Genomic DNA, 16,410 nt, shown 5'->3' on the forward strand with positions numbered 1-16,410 from the left:
CTTTGTCTCGCAGTTTGATAAAAGAAAAAAGTCTGTTACGCACTGGTCTTTTGAAGAACATTCACCGGCTCTGTATCTGCTATTAATCCAATAATATGCAGGTTCTGCTTTTCTTCATCCTGTGCAACCTCAAACTCGTTTTTTTTCTCCTTTCTCTTCGCTCCTTTTACAGTCGCCTATAAGATGATGCAGGAAGACGATAAAAAGGGTGTGGCATTAGGACCCGCCGCTTACGATCACCTGATCCGCGCCCTGTTGGCAGAGGGATCCATTGAGGACGCCTTGGCAGTCAAGGACATGTGAGTGCCTTCACATCTCATTCTGCACAGACTCATGACACGTTCTGGTGAACAACACTTTACTATTCATTCCAATTCTACTGGAAGAACAGTCACGACCAGTATATCTCTGTACGTTTCAGCAGCTTGAACCCAGAGTATCAGGTTTGGCAATAATGAGCCATTGGCCATTGTTTATATATGTTTATATGTTTATATGTTATATATATATATATATATATATATATATATATATATATATATATATATATATATATATATATATATATATATATATATATATATATATATATATATATATTAGCATGTGAATACGTAGGACTTTACCAAGGACTTCCTTTTTTCAGGGTAATTTGTTGGTGTATAAGAATAAATATTGTGAGTTACTCGCGTACGGCGCAGTAGTGTGTCTTGGTTTTAAACTAAACAAATCCAAGTTGTAGTGCTGTTAATGCTCTGCTACTTCACCCGTTTCCTCAGTCTGTTGCACCAGGTCACCTCAGGCTAAATCTCCATCTCCTAGATAGACATGAGGATTATAAACTGATTGTGTACGAACACACTCAGCCCTGCTGGGTATGAACAGTGGTTCTTACTAAGCCCAAAGACACACACACACACACACACACAAGCGCACGCTCGGGTGTACAGATTAATTTTGGTTTTCTGGGAAGCAAAAAACATCAATCTTCTTCCAATTAGTAATGTATCATGCGTTGTGTTACGGGGCCGTATCAGGGTTTGAGCCTGGAGACAAATGGATGGACAGACAGAGGTATTAGAGATCTGAGCTTAGTGGAGCGTTGATCTTCTCTGTTTGTCTTTTCAGGTAATCTCCTTTCTTTATCTCCTTTTGTCCCCGTCTTTGTATCACTTTCTCGCTGCAGAGAAAACAAACAGACGCAAAGTGTTAAAATAAAAGAACACGATACAGTAAAATGAAGAGATGCATTTACTAATTTGTATAAAAATGGGGTAAAAAACATATAAAAACATCCATGACATTATCAGTCTCTTCCCTGCTTTCTGCTCTCGACATGGTTCACTCTTATGTTATGAGAAATAATCATATCAATTGTAGACCCCTGTTTCAACAAGCGCGAGGCAATACAAGTGATAACCCATCTCCAGTCTCCGTTTGAATTGGTTCACGGCATCCCTGCCTGGATAAAAGCCTCGTTTATCTGCACTCTAAATGAGAAGTGAAATGAGCTGAAAGGAAAGCCGGCGGAAGATGGAAATGGGGAGGAAGGGAAGGAGATAATAAAAAAAAGAGCTGAACGTGGAAAGAAGGAGTGTGGGAGGCGAGGAGGGGTAGATTTAATCAGGTACGAGGTTAATGAAGACGCTATAGGCATTAATTGTGTGTTTGTGTGTGTGTGCGTGTGTTTTGGGGTAATCTGTACAGAATTGAGCAGCGGGGTGCTTATGGTGAGATTAAGGGATTGGGAGAGAGTGATGATGAGAGAGAGGAAGGGGTGGATGTTGGATTCATTGGCTGAAGCACAATACCCCTCGAAGGAGAAGGCGTCTGTGTGCGTGTGCGTGTGCGTGTGTGTGTGTGTGTGTGGAAGGTGAGTGCGAGACAGCCTCGAGAGATTTTCTCCCACCCCGATAAGAATAATTCTGACCCCGCTGCTTGGTCTCTGCGGCAATCCGCCGGCGACCCTGTTCCCGCTCCAATCTCCGGCGTGACCCCAGTCGCACGGCGTCTGCCGGATGCTGCTTGGCCCGGTGTCGCCGCGGTGATAAGGATTGCCAGCCTGATGCTCAATTGAGCGGACGGATTAATCTAGTTGCGGGGCTATAATAACAATTTAAAGAGGGGAGGGGAAAAAAAAAGACGAGAGGCAAGCTTGATTGAGGTTTTAGTGGCAAAGAAATGAAGAAGAGGGCTGAGGAGGGCAGCAAATGGCGAGGGACGGGAAGTCAGGGACCTTAATACGGCACCGTCGAGCGTCATCCTCCCACGTAAATCCACGCGCGGATAGAGAAACGCACACGCGCGGCGGCTCAGCAGGAAGTAATCAACTGTTTGATGTCTGTATTATTTTCTGGTTTACAGCAAGCGCTTTACAAGCGGCTCAGACGGGCTGTCAATCACGTTTGTTCCCATTGTTGTGTCCGTCTTCTGTCTTTCAGCTCATGTGTTCATCCTCTCTGTCTGTGTGAAGTCTAATGAGTTTCTGAATGTGATGCCTGAGGATGACCCCTGTGCTCAAAGACTAAGAAGCCAGAGATATTTGCGGGAGAGAATAGTATCCGCGGTTTTCACCCAACACGTTATATGGATTTTCTTTTTTTGAATCATACTATAGTAAAGGTCAATCTAACATGGGATTACATTTCACACGGTAACACCACATGTGAGTCTACAGCCACTGCAGCTCTGAGCCGAACGCCACGCTGACGCCACTCACATGGACAACGCTGCCGTTCATCGTTTTAGCATCCTAGCGGTCGCTAGTTGCCACTAAACACAAAGTACAGCTGATTCATTTCATATCTCCATAACAATATATATTACAATATATTTTTCATATGAAATAACCACAATGTTGTGTTTTGATTTTGTGTGTGACTGTAGATTTTTTTTTTTTTTTTTCATTTTAATTTAAAACTTCAGCGCAAATAATCAGATTTTATTGAGAAATGTGGGTTAGTATGTGCTTGATATTTTTATTTTAGAGAAGATAACTGTAGTATGATGCCTCAATTTCATTTTCCATCACACTATAATTCAAAGTCAGTAAATTACCATATTGAATTAGGTCAAAAGCTTAGTATAAATGTTACTGTTGCGCAATCATCGTCTATATTCTGTCATAGGAACATAAGCTTAAAAACTGTCGAGAGAAAGTTTTGCTCAACAGATCGTCTCAAATGAGAAGTGTTTTGTTGAACGTGGACACTTAACCAGGAGCATGTTTGTGTCTCTCTCAGTGCTGTGTCTCGTTTGCCCGGCTTCACACTGAGTGAAATTGCCTGCAATCTGATCATCGTCACACACAGCAAGAAAGGCCAGATGAAAGGTGAGAAAGAGACACACACAGGTACACAGACACACACACACACACACACACAGACTCTCACACTCTCGCCTTGTTCCCGCTCCCACAGAGGCTCTGGAGAAAATCAAGTCGATGTTGCAGGAGAACAAGGTGCCCTCGCAGCTCGCCATCACCAGACTGGTTCAGGCCCTGGGTAGCCATGGCGACGTGGCGGGCATCCAGGAAGTGGAGTCTCTGATCACCGACTTCAGCAAGACCCTCAAGCTGTCCAGCATGGTGTTCGCCAACAACAAGGCCCTCGCACACATCAAGAAGTAAGCGCATCGATGGCAATCACAACATTGACCTTGTTTTTTTTTTTGTCTGTGCATTTCTGACTGTTGCGATCCTCTTATTTCCGTACGCTAAGCTAAAACTGAAGCTCCAGCGTCATTTTAAAAGAGCCAACGCTCCCTTAAAGGTCTACACAAAGGTGGTTCAGTTCACGATCAGTATCGCGTGCGAGTCGCATCGAGACACAAGCGACTTTCAGGATGTTTCCGCTAAATCTGGCGTTTCGAGAAAGCGGCCCTCGCGTCGCCTTAATACTGTACGTAGAGTCGAATTGAGTGTGCACACCAAACTGAAAAACAATTCTCTTTAGACGGGCAGAGCTGCATGTTGCACGAGCAAAACATTGCAATTTTAAAATCGGACGCAATTTGCAATCCGGTGTGAAGTCTTTTCTACTATTTTGTAACCTCTGGATATTACCGAGCGGCACGCAGTGACAAACAGTTTAATGCAGCGGCGGCAGAGTGTGACGAGACTCATGTCGACACGCTCTTAAAGTGAAAGCTCACAGCGGGGCGAGCGGGGCGTCAAATACAAATAGGAAACACGGGCGTAATAGGATTATTCATGGCTTCCTCTTTTAATGTCACGAAAACGCCCATCCTCCACTTCTGCTTTGTCGCTTCTCAAACAACAGAGAACAAATACACAAAAGCGCATTGTGCATCAAACTTTCATCGCGCCACTTGCCGCATTAGCGCCGTCCCCCAGCTCGAGGTGGCACCGTCGCCGTGCCGTCTCGGAGGGACAGCAGGAAGTGAGGCACGGGCGAGACGGGTCTCACGCCCGATTGGCCATCGCGGGCGCCGGGGCCTGTCAGCTTGAACCCTGACCTCCAGGAGCCGCGCTGTTGAGCGGCTCTGACACGCGCGTCCCCGCCGTCTCTGAGTCAAGCTGACTGGTTAAGAGCCGGGGCGGAAGAGCGAGCGGGCCCGGAAAGCGGAGCGCCACATTTAGAGGGGCCCCCCGCTGAATTATTCAGACGGTCCCAGTCGCAACAATCAGCGTAGATATGTTCCCCCACCGCCGGACGCTCTCACATATACAAACACGGAGACGCACACACACCCTGTGTGTTAAATATTCATCACGACTGCTGACGGTGGGGAGGGAGCGGGGAGCGTAAAGTGTTAGCAGCGAGGTGGGGTTGCCAGATTGAGTTGTTTTAGATTTGTAGCGCTTTGGTGTGCAGGCTTTGTTTTGTTGAGGCGACCTCAGCAGAAAAGAGTGTGTATGCGTGTGCGTGTGTGTGTGTGTGTGTGAGAGGGAGAAAGAGTTGGTCTGCACTTAATGGGAGTTTTACTCCAAGCGTCTCGGCCAAAATGGACATCGTTGTACCTCACAATTTAAATCCATAAGCATTCAGCATGTGTGTCATCATCATCACCATCATCATCATCATCATCATCATCATCATCATCATCATCATCATCATCAGAGAAACGTGTTCACCTTCCTTTTAATCGTAATACAATCTTTCCGTAACCTAAGTAGTTGCCATGCGTGGGCTTTGGATGACAAAAATGTTTTATAGAATAACATTTTGGCTTCTTACTCTTTTCACAGGAAGGAGTTTATTCTCTAGTTGTCATTATATCTGTTTGAATATTAAACATGTACATGTGGTCCGATCTACTCTAATAAACTAAATCCTTATCCTCACTCCTCAGTGGCGACATGGAGTCAGCAGTGGAGTTGTTGGAGGCGGTGTATACGAGTGCAAACGACAAAATGCCCAGTATGTCCTTCGTCTTCAGGAAGGTCTTGGAAGCTGACAATGACAAGGCTTTGGACAAGTGTAAGAAACACACTTAATGCGCACACGTATATAGAAATACTAAATATAAAACCACAAACTGAGAAATGCAATCCAGTCCTAAAAGAGAAAAGGCATCATGAAGCGCTCTACCGTTGACTGAAGTGTTCATGCCGTGTTGCAGTGAGCGCGATGGCAGAGCGGCTGGCCAACCATTTTGCCTGCTACAGACCAGCTTCAGACCTCTTCCTCCAGCTGCTGGATATGGACAAAGTCGAGGACGCCAAATTCCTGCTGGCTGTGAGTACGACTGTGTGTGTGTGTGTGTGTGTGTGTGTGCTTTCAGATGTATGTGGTTGTGGTCCACAGAGGCCGAGTTGAGGTGCACTTCTATTAATTCTGGAGGGAAATTGACCGGCGTTCATGCAAATGCATGAAGATGGATTACTTGCTGTTGCCGCTCACTTCTCCTCATCACTATTTAAAACGTGATGTGAAGAAATCCAGGTTTTTCAGGTCAGACTGTTCGTCATCACACTCGCATTTATTTATTCCTCTCCATTTGGTCTTTGTGCAAAGAGGAGAGGAGGGTCGCCTCTGAATGAACCAGCATATTTAATTGTTGCCAAAATACAACAATCTGCTTTAGTGAAGCATGCAGTTGAGTGTAATGTTCAGTTTCAGATGGCCATGTGCCGCTACGGCTCTTTATTTAGGTTCAAGCTGCACATTATGAGGAAAGCTCTCTGAAATGGTTTTTTTTTTTTTTGAATTTTTACCACTTAAACTACATTTTCTATCATCTGGAGCATTTTGTCCCCGTGCACACTTCTCTATTTGAGTGTCTCACTCTTGACTGCATTTTAAATTCCTACATCAAAGTCATTAAAATCTGGAAAAAAAACAGAGCTATCAACAAGGGAACTGGTGATGCATTCGTCCAGTTGTCGGACCCGAGCGATGATGGAGACGTTGACTTATTCATCCGGCCTCCCATTTATGTCAGGAAGTGCTTCCCCACGTTCCACCAATGAGTCTGGTGGTCTGAAATTGGCCTCCTACCACCTCACTTATTTAACACAGTTCATACATTACAGCTCGATGACTTTGCATTGAGCCGGGGGACATGAATATGAATGGGCTGGATGGGTGAGAGAGACGAGAGGAAGGACGCAGATGACGAAGAAGCAAAAAGAGATCAAGAAACTCGGGAGAAAGACACAAAAATTAGGATGGAGACACTTCTCTCTCTCTCTCTCTTTCTCTCTCCCTCAGCCATTATTTCTCTCTCACTTGCTGAGTGATCGCCCCGCTCAGTCATTCAGTTGCATGTGTGGCACTAATGAACACAGATATATTACTTACCCTCACATACCACACGTCATCACTTTTTAATCATGAACGAAAGGAATCTGTGTTCTTGTCACACTACCTTAGCTGCTCACATTTCACCCTGACGTACATTTGTTGTGAGTTTTTGGATGTACCAAATTTATCTTCAATTCACAGAAATTGAAATGTTGTAGCAAACTGGGTCAAAGTACCGTTTGTTTAATCTATCAATACAACCAAATCGGAATAGTTCATTGAATATGCGCGCAATCAAATGTCAGTGAATCCAAATTGAAGTCATTCTTAAAAAACCACATGAGATTTGGGGGAAAGAAAAGTGTCGAAAGTGCACACATGCAGCACTTTGTCGGTAAGAAAGGCCCGGCTTTGCTTTCTTATCTTATATTTACCAAGTAAAGAAGTCACAGATAAATAAAGAAACGCTGTCGCCGCACTCCAACATGGATGAGACATGCGTCTGCTCCGCCCGTCATTCCTCCGTGACATCTCCAATGATTATCCCTCTCAATCTTTAAACAGGGATGTCTGACTGGCATGAATGTTAATGAACAGATACGTTACTTCCTACTCTCGGCGTCATCACTATTTAAACACAAACTATGGATTACATTATTTTAAAGCTATAATATGCGTCTTGCTTGATATGCATCTTGGCTTGTTTTTTGTTTTTTTTTATTCCACCATCTCACTTTGTGAGTTAGGAGCTCAAGATGGAAGAACAATTTAAAAGTCTGTTATCAGGTTTCATATCAGAAGACCAGGAAGGAAGAAGTGGGATGAACTTTTTTAATTGATGTCCGTCCCGTGGAGGCTTTGCAGGCCAACTTAACATGAAGGTTTACAATTCCTCCTCGTATGTCCCGCACCTCACAGCAGAGACACAGTTCAAAGTGCTCTACAGACATTACAGATGTAAACCGTCAGATTCAAACTTTAAAAGATTAAAGTAAATAAAACGAAAGTGTGAACATTGATAGAAACCAAAAAGTGATGAACACAACATAAGAAGGCAGCAGCAAAGGGCAACCTGCTTTTAAAACCGGTCCGAGTTAGTCGGATGATCTCCTGCTGATGCGTACCAGCAGTCGGGATGCGCGCCTCTTAAACCCGGAACATTTAAATACTAAATGCAAAACGTGTGACGAGAAAACAAAACGAAGGCTCATGGTGTCGGATAGTAAAACTACAAAAAGACATCCTGCTGCTCTAAAGCGCGTTCTACCGTTTGTCCTGTGTGAAGTTTGTACGTTCAGACTCCTCTGATGTGACCCGGGCTGAACTGGAGCGCTCCTTTCAGTTTCCTCATCGTTTCCTCCTTCCTGACTCCTCTTCTCCCAGGGTCATAAGTGGGATCAAAACTCCGAAAAAAGCTTTTAAGTAGGCAAGCAGTCAATAATGATGACGAGGCTATCGGGAGAGAAGGACGCGAGGGGAGCGGGGAGGAGAGCGAGAGGCATGAAGCTCGTCATTAAGAAGTGAAGCGGTGACGGGGGGGAAGCAGTGAGGCAGCAGCTCCACCAACTCGTCCGCAACTGCTTGTACGTGTTGGGATGGGAGGAGGTCATTGAGGAAAAGGAGGCATTCCCTGGGTGTCCAGAGCTTTTAGGCAGTATGTGTGAGGAGCAGGGGAGACGGGAGGCCTAGTTGGTTGTGGCGGCACCTTTGGGAGAGGTCTGTGTAGCGAGGGGAGGAGGGCGGGGGGATAACAGAGGAGAGAGTGAGTGAGAGCACGGAGCGAAGTGGAGCGAAGTGGAACAGTGCTGGTCTAATTGTCTGATTGTACTCAAGCCATTCTGCTGCTTAGTGATTCAGAAAGAAGGCAACTTGCTCCGTGTGTGTGTGTGTGTGTGTGTGTGTGTGTGTGTGTGTGTGTGTGTGTGTGTGTGTGTGTGTGTGTGTGTGTGTGTGTGTGTGTGTGTGTGTGTGTGTGTGTGTGTGTGTGTGTGTGTGTGTGTGTGTGTGTGTCATCCTGTTAAAAGCCTTACAGGCCACTCGCCTTAAATTCTGTACGAGGTGCAGAAGAAGTGAAACGCGTTAGTTTACGACTGGCTCGCAATCGGACCTCAGCGCTGCTCAGCCGGGAGAATAAACTGACTCACTCAGAGCGCCGCAACGTTAATGCGTGTCACACACACACACACACACACACACACACACACACACACACACACACACACACACACACACACCATATATTGTATGTATCCTTGCATGACATGTCTTCATCATCAAGCACAGGTTCCACCCCAGAAGTCTTTCTGATTTTCTTTAATGACAAATCCAAAATAGCTTTTTAGTTATATATCTTAGTATCTATTTCTTCTACAAGTTAAAGTAGCACAACCAACTTGACGAGGTGCATATAGCGCCACCTAAAGTACCGGAGTGTGACGGCCCGCCACTAGTATACACATATGAAGAAAAGGGATCCAGGAGATGTCCGGATGTGACCAAGAGAACATAAGTATGCTCGCTGACGTGAAATTCATTAAATTCATTAAGAAACGAATAGTTATTAAATCCACAATTACCCTCTCACCTCAGTGTGTGTGTGTGTGTGTGTGTGTGTGTGTGTGTGTGTGTGTGTGTGTGCGTGTACATACATAAACACACATGCATTCAAATAAATGCCCAGTTTGTATTTGACGATCACAGGTTGGAGAGTGTGAATATCTTCAAGATGATCTTGTGTTATATCTCCTTTCTTTTGTCCCTATCGTCTTGCCGTAGCGCTGTAACGCTGTGGCTGAACAGAAGGAAGTGCTGGTCTCCTACTTAGCTCAGAATGCTCGGCAACCCGGACAGGTAAAATCACACATGAGGACTCATCTCTTTAGGATCTACATTATTAAAGGATCATTTGTGTACTTGTTTCCGTGATTTCTGTTGGCAATGACAGCGCTGTACTGACCCAATCCAAGTTGATCAACAATGTTTTTGTGTGTGTAAATGATTGTTTGCGTGCACAGGTGGGCAAGATCAAGGCCCTGCTGAGCCTGATTCCAGACTTCACTGAGAAAGACGTGCTGTACCCGTACCTGATGAAATGCTATGGTAAGACACACACACACACACACACACACACACACGTCTGGACACATTAACAATGCATTAGGCCAAGGAGTGTGAGTGTGAGTGTGAGTGTGTGTGTGTGTGTGTGTGTGTGTGTGTGTGTGTGTGTGTGTGTGTGTGTGTGTGTGTGTGTGTGTGTGTGTGTGTCGGCAGACATTCAGGGGTTAGAAGAACACATGTCCTTTAATGAGTTAGCTGTGCTGGCTAGCCTAGCGTGCTAATCGCAACACAGTCCACCACTCAACTTTTTTTCTTTTTCTTGCCCTTTCTCCCTCTTTACTCTTGTCTTTCTTCTTTTTTTTCTTCCTCCCATCATTTATTTTGCCGCTATCCTCTCCTCTTGTCCTCCCCTTCACTTCACCTTCGCACCCTCCCGTCTCCCCTCTTACGTTCCTTGTCACACCAGAGATGAGTAGACATGACTATTTAATTAGCATCAGCTAGCTGGTCGGTCATGGCAGCCATTGGGGACACATTTAGCTACGCTCCGCTCAACCCTTTTTTTGTCTTTTAGAGGGAGGTTTTTTTTCTCCTCTTGTATTTCTTGTATAATCTTTTTTTTTTTGTAGTGAACTTACTTTCCACTTTTGTCTCTTTGAATACACAGAACCGCACACCAGTGGCGGGCCGTCAGGGCCTGCTAAGTCTTCTCTGCTGGCCTAAACAGAATCACAAAGTTTACATTTTTATTATTAAAAGTTAGAGCTATTTTATAATATAATTGTTTTTCACAAATACACTACATGTAATATAATTATTTTCCCTATTAGCTGCGATCAGCTGTTAAACATCAGCCATAGCTACAAAATCTACTGCCCGCCACACACACACACACACACACACACACACACACACACACACACACACAAGGTTTCACGTTAACAGAACATCATTTCAACCATTTTGGGTTGTAACTGACTCAGATTTTATAATTATTATAATTGATTGAAATAGTCTTATTCACTATAGGTCAATGGTCTTTGAAAACAGTGAAACTCAAAGTTTCATTTTGCTTTTTTTTTATATTCTACTCTGTTCAATCATTACTCCACAACAGTCTACACACATTCTTCTTTTCCACCTGCTGCTTTGCTTAACATGCACAATCAGCAGCTGTTTAGTCGTGTATCATTCTGCTAAAAGCATGCGAGCACACATTGGACAGTATGGATTTCAGTTATTGGCTCCGATTATTTGATGATGGACCAAGTGTTTAGTTTTTTGCCTCATTCACTGACTTTTTCTGTCCTCGCCCTCCCGTCTTGCAGTTCTGGATGAGGACATACCGTCAGCCAAGGCTCTGTACGAGCAGATGCAGGAGGAGGGGATTGTCATGGACGAGCTGTCACTCAAACGACTTGCCGGGCTTTACCGTAGTGCAGGAGAGACTTTACCCTTCACTGAGCCACCTGTGAGTCTCACACACACACACACACACACACACACACACACACACACACACACACACACACACACACACACACACACACACAAGATGCTTCAGACACACAAGCTGCTTCAGACACATCGATTGAGACCAGCGTTTAAAGATGTTGGATAGAAACTAATTGAACGTGTTGTTTTTGTTATCAAAAGGTTACAATATGGCCAATAAACAGATATTCAGTGCAATAATCTGTCATCACAGACGACGTAAAACTCTTCACACTATACCAATAACTTCAATATCCGTTAATCTATTGGAAAAAAAAAAGTTCAGGTAAAATGTCACGGTGGATTCAGCATATGTAGACCCAAACACACCTGTCCATATTGATACAAACATGACCAACATCTTATGAACAGAAGCGTGTTCAGACACAAACGCAGCCCACCGTCCCAGTTCCTAAACTGGTGCTGGCAGTTGTCCGACTGGCAGCCTAACGCGCGCCATTGTGCGTGTGCCGTGGTCTGAGAGTGCCGCAGTGATGTGACGGAGCCGTCTGCCCGCTCAGGCCTGCAGCGAGCCTCCTGCGTTTGTTACTGTGTGTGTGTGTGTGTGTGTGTGGCTGGGTCAGTACATGTATTGTGTAACCGAGACGGTGTCACTGCAATAGCCGCTCTCTGTTTCAGGCGCCGAGTGTTTTTGAGCATTTCTGCACATTGCACATTTTGTAACTTGATGTAGCTCTATTTTTGGCAGAGGACACACACACACACACACACACACACACACACACAGTCCTCTCAGGCCCAGTACTTTAATGCACTGTCCCCTGGAGGCAGGTGTAGAATGAAGCCCACCTCTTACCTTCACATCACTCACCTGCAGTGCAAAGATAGAAGGAGGAAGAGGGGATGAAGGCAGAGAAGCTGCTGCATTATTCACTGCATGTCAGGATAGTTAAGTGATTGTTGGGTTTCATAACTAAGAGAGAGCGAGAGGAGTTGCAAGGAGAGGGAAAGGTGAACAGTCGTGGAGTTCAGACGTTTCTGTGAACACATCTCGGGTAGAAACCCACCCGTCCTCGTTGTTCTCACTTCTCTCCATCTAGAGTTTCCTCCACCGTGACGACAGCAGAACAATCTACATTTTGTTCTCAAGTAGTTTAAGAGAACGTGTCGCATTCATGAAATCGTGAGGGGAAAACAATGTAAATGTGTAATGCCCTTACAGTTTTTATTTCAATTTGATTATTTGTATTATTTCAACAATCATCAAACCCCTTGATGGATGATGAGCACAGATTTTATTCATTCTGAATATAATCTAACTTCATATGAAACCACTCTCTTAATTATTATCACAATGCTGTCCAGTGATGGCAGTGATGTGTTGTGTAGTGTGTATGCCATAAAGAAGTACACATACAGTCACTCATGAACACACATGGTATGTAAAAAAAAAAATGAAAATCATGCTCTTATATTTGATAAAAGTTCATAGTGTTTGTTATAGAAAGTCCAAAACCGTTCAGCAGTAGTGTGTCATGAAAAGATCAAATACACTTTGCTAAATTGTCTTTCTTTCTCTTTCCAGGAGTCCTTTAAGTTTTATGCAGACAAGCTGAAGGAGCAAACAGCCAAAGACGAGACGACCGCTGACTCCTAAAGATTCATCCTTGTCTCCTCTGACCTTCTCCCAAATCCAAACTTTTGTGTTCTATCTCCCTTTCTTCTTTTTTTTTTATAAGTGTCTGAGCTAAAATATTGAGTATTGTGTTATAACTGTTAGATAATATACTCTGTCCACTGGGCTCTTGATGATATTGATGATGATGATGATGTGGAGAATGTACAGAAGTATTTATGCTAATAAATGTCACATTCTGAGCTTGAGTTTGTGTGGTTTAAAATACATTTGGTGATTAAATAAAGCTGTTCTTCAGGGCAGCAGATACTAAATATAAAAAAAGGTCATATATAAGTAATAATATGGTATATCAGCAAAAGTAATCAATATATCATATTTTTAAAAAGTCATAGTAAAGCATCTTAGAAAAAGGAACAAAAACATTCATCAAATGTTATAAAATGTCATAAGTAACAGTCATAGTATATAGTATGTCATAAAAATCATAGTACAGGATGTAATAAGTCCTTGTATACACCTTCTGTATTTCCTTCTCGTGAACAAAGCTATTTACCAGCTTTAATTAGTACATACGCATAATAATCAAACATAAAATGTAAGAAGCCGATGTAATCTTTAGAAAAGCTCTCACCTTCTCCCCTCCAAAAACAGCCGCCTCGACACTTTTCCGGGATCAAAACAGCGATTAATTAGTCAGGAACCGACGCAGAGTGCGAAAGTGTGCGTTCGGGGAGTGTGCTACAAATCCCTAATTTGTGTATTAATGGGGATTTAAAGATGAAACGAGACAACCTGGTTGGAGAGTGGAGACCATTAGACGGACCCAGGAGGGCTCCACTGTAGCTCACCTTTTGGAAAGAGGCAAGACACACACACACACACACACACACACACACACACACACACACACCTTAGAGCCACACTATATGGCATAGGAGCGTGTATTGCTGTTTGTTTTGTATACGTTTGATTCTAAACGTTTTAATCCTTTTAGTTTCATGCAGACAAGCTAAAAGAGAGAGCCCCAAAGCCCCGACGACAGCTGAGGCATAAAGATTCATCCTGCTCTAATCCGACCTCTTTCCAAATCCAAATGTTTTCCTCCTTTCTCTCTTCTCTCTTTCTTTTGTCAGAAAAGTTGTCTCGGCTAAAAAAATGAGTGCTGTTATTTCGTGTCCGTGATGATGGCAATGTAAGAATGTACAACATTCATTCTGATATTTGTGTGCTGTAAAAGATATTTTAGTGGTACAATTAACCTTGTTTTCAGGGCGTCGAATATCGTCCAGCACAAAAGGAGCTGACGGCTTTACCGGCGGTCTGCGGATGAGTCCGGCTGCACGATGCCGGGGCCCTGAGACATGAGACAAACTCCAATGCAGCTCCATGACGGCTGTGAATGAGTTATGAATCCTTATAGTACACTGTTTATGCAGTAAGACAATAAATCCACATAATGTACATCAAACTTAAACCTGAGAAAACCACTGAAAATGAAACTTTGTAAAAAAAAAAAAAAAAATTGGTGGGCAAAAAAACAAAAGGGCTCTTTTTGGTTCCTGTTTGATTAAATATTTTATTCTGGATTCAAAAGACGCCGCCACTTCCCATCCAATTAGTTGACATTAGCATGCAGCTCAGTGATGGAAAGTAACTTACAACTGTACTTCATGAGGTGTTTCACTTGAGTATTTCCATTTTATGTTACTTCACGCCTCACGTCATGTCAGAGGGAAATATTACTATTATTATTATCTACTCCACTTCATTAATCTGCTAAAGGTATTCATTACTTTACAGATTAAAATGATACAGACATAACGAATGAGTGTTTTATTATATAGGTTGCATAGTTACAGACCAAACCACCCCAAATTATAGAAATAGATTAATAAAAACACAATATGCAACATTAAAATGCTGTTTTTATGTTTAAACTTCAGTAATAGTATTCACCTAATATTAAATGAAGTACCATGATACTTATAGGAGCTATTCTGGTGCACAATGAGTACTTATACCTTCGATACGTACAGTCAATTTCATCAACTAGTGTTAATAATGTTGACAAACTGTAAATTTATATTTACTTCAATAAAGAATCTGTATATTTTTGTGCATTGCGATGTGAAAGAATAGTGAACCTCAAAGCTTTTCATATGTATAATTACTTACCTTGTATTCTGTATTATGTCACTTTTCTGGTGTGAATGCAGAATTAGTTGTATGGATTTGTTATTTAGAAGCTAATTTGTTTTTTCCTTTACTTCGCATTGATTTTGATGAAACACGGTCTTGTGCAGTCTCACTCTCCCAGCTTCTCTTCCTCTTCCCCGTCTTCCCCGTCGTCTCAGCTCTGATCTCTTCATGTTCTCTCCTCCCGGCCTCAGATATTCCTGTTTCATGCAACACAAGCTGCTCTCGACCCCGACCGAGACCGGTCTTAGATAACACCCGCTGGTTGGTTTTCCCCGAGAAGATTGTGTGCTGGTTGACGTCAGAGGGTCAGCGGAGATTATTTGGGATCCAAATTAAGACGCGGGGGGAAGGAACTTCAGGAACTTTTGTCATGAACCACAGCTTGTTTCTGCCTTTTGAAACAAGAGGAAATGTCCAGCTTATCATTACGGTGCTACATGCACTTGATATTCCCTTCATGATTACACATGAAGAACCATTTCTAAGGGATTTGTGTTGAAATAAAATCCGGAAAATACAAATAATCACATTATTAATAGCATGCATTGTTATGGAACGGCTCAGTGGCTCCACCATGTTACTAGATGACCAGGTCAAAGGATAGCCGAGCATATAAGGACACAAATAAACGTGCTCAAGTGGAGCAAGTTGATTTAATACTTTACTAATTTGGACTCGAACCATGTCTGTAAAATATTTATCAGGCTGATGCAACAGTACAACAACACACAGATTACATAATCTTCAATCTATGAGGACACAAGTACAAGCTCTTTTTTTTTTCTTTCAAGTGTGACTTACTAAATCTCTACTAGGCTTTTTTTTTCTTTCTCCAGTGCTTCTTATACTGGCTGCACATTGTTAAGCTTAATAACCTTACATATACAAAAAAAAGATAAAGCTTTAGAAAAAAAGAAGATTGAAAATGGAACAAGCAAAAGCTGCAGATGGATATCTGCCAAAGTGGCGCTCTAATCATTTGCAAAGATGGAGACGAGAAGGAGAGAAAAAAAACAAAATCCTTTAAACTTTGACGTAAGTGCAGTGCTCTGCTGCCACCCAGCAGCAGGCCGCAGTACTGCAACACGCGCTTGTCCTAAACGAGGGTTTCTTACCCAAATCCTACTTATTTCACACGTAAAGATTCTTTCAACTAAATAGGAGGGAGAACAATTTCTGCGTTTTAAGGATTTTTTTTTAATACATTAAACTTTCAGAGCACAGCTGAGGTGCCAGAGAGGTCGTTTCATGTGTTTCTACCACTAAGTCCAGCGTCTGATGTTGAAATGACTGTGAAATGGTACATTTGAAACTCATATTTTCCTTTTACATCCACTTTAGTTACCATAAAAC

The 16,410-nt window shown here is 42.9% G+C and overlaps 2 protein-coding genes across 2 annotated transcripts in view; one reads left to right on the forward strand and one right to left on the reverse strand.

Moving 5' to 3' along the window:
• The window catches only part of lrpprc (leucine-rich pentatricopeptide repeat containing), a 50,823-nt gene extending 37,726 nt beyond the window's left edge, over positions 1-13,097 (forward strand). Inside the window, exons 30-38 of the mRNA XM_068568112.1 lie at positions 173-299; positions 3,243-3,331; positions 3,420-3,624; positions 5,314-5,441; positions 5,584-5,699; positions 9,483-9,557; positions 9,722-9,806; positions 11,093-11,235; positions 12,805-13,097. Coding sequence (XP_068424213.1) covers positions 173-299; positions 3,243-3,331; positions 3,420-3,624; positions 5,314-5,441; positions 5,584-5,699; positions 9,483-9,557; positions 9,722-9,806; positions 11,093-11,235; positions 12,805-12,876 — 1,040 coding nt within the window. The 3' untranslated portion in view covers positions 12,877-13,097. The remainder of the gene's footprint in view (positions 1-172; positions 300-3,242; positions 3,332-3,419; positions 3,625-5,313; positions 5,442-5,583; positions 5,700-9,482; positions 9,558-9,721; positions 9,807-11,092; positions 11,236-12,804) is intronic.
• The window catches only part of dync2li1 (dynein, cytoplasmic 2, light intermediate chain 1), a 53,532-nt gene that overhangs the window by 14,667 nt on the left and 22,455 nt on the right, over positions 1-16,410 (reverse strand). The window lies entirely within an intron of this gene.

This window comes from Clinocottus analis, unplaced genomic scaffold (genome assembly GCF_023055335.1).
Source record: "Clinocottus analis isolate CAN_PGR_092001 unplaced genomic scaffold, fCliAna1.0.p SCAF_8, whole genome shotgun sequence".
NCBI classification, from domain to species: Eukaryota; Metazoa; Chordata; class Actinopteri; order Perciformes; family Cottidae; genus Clinocottus; species Clinocottus analis.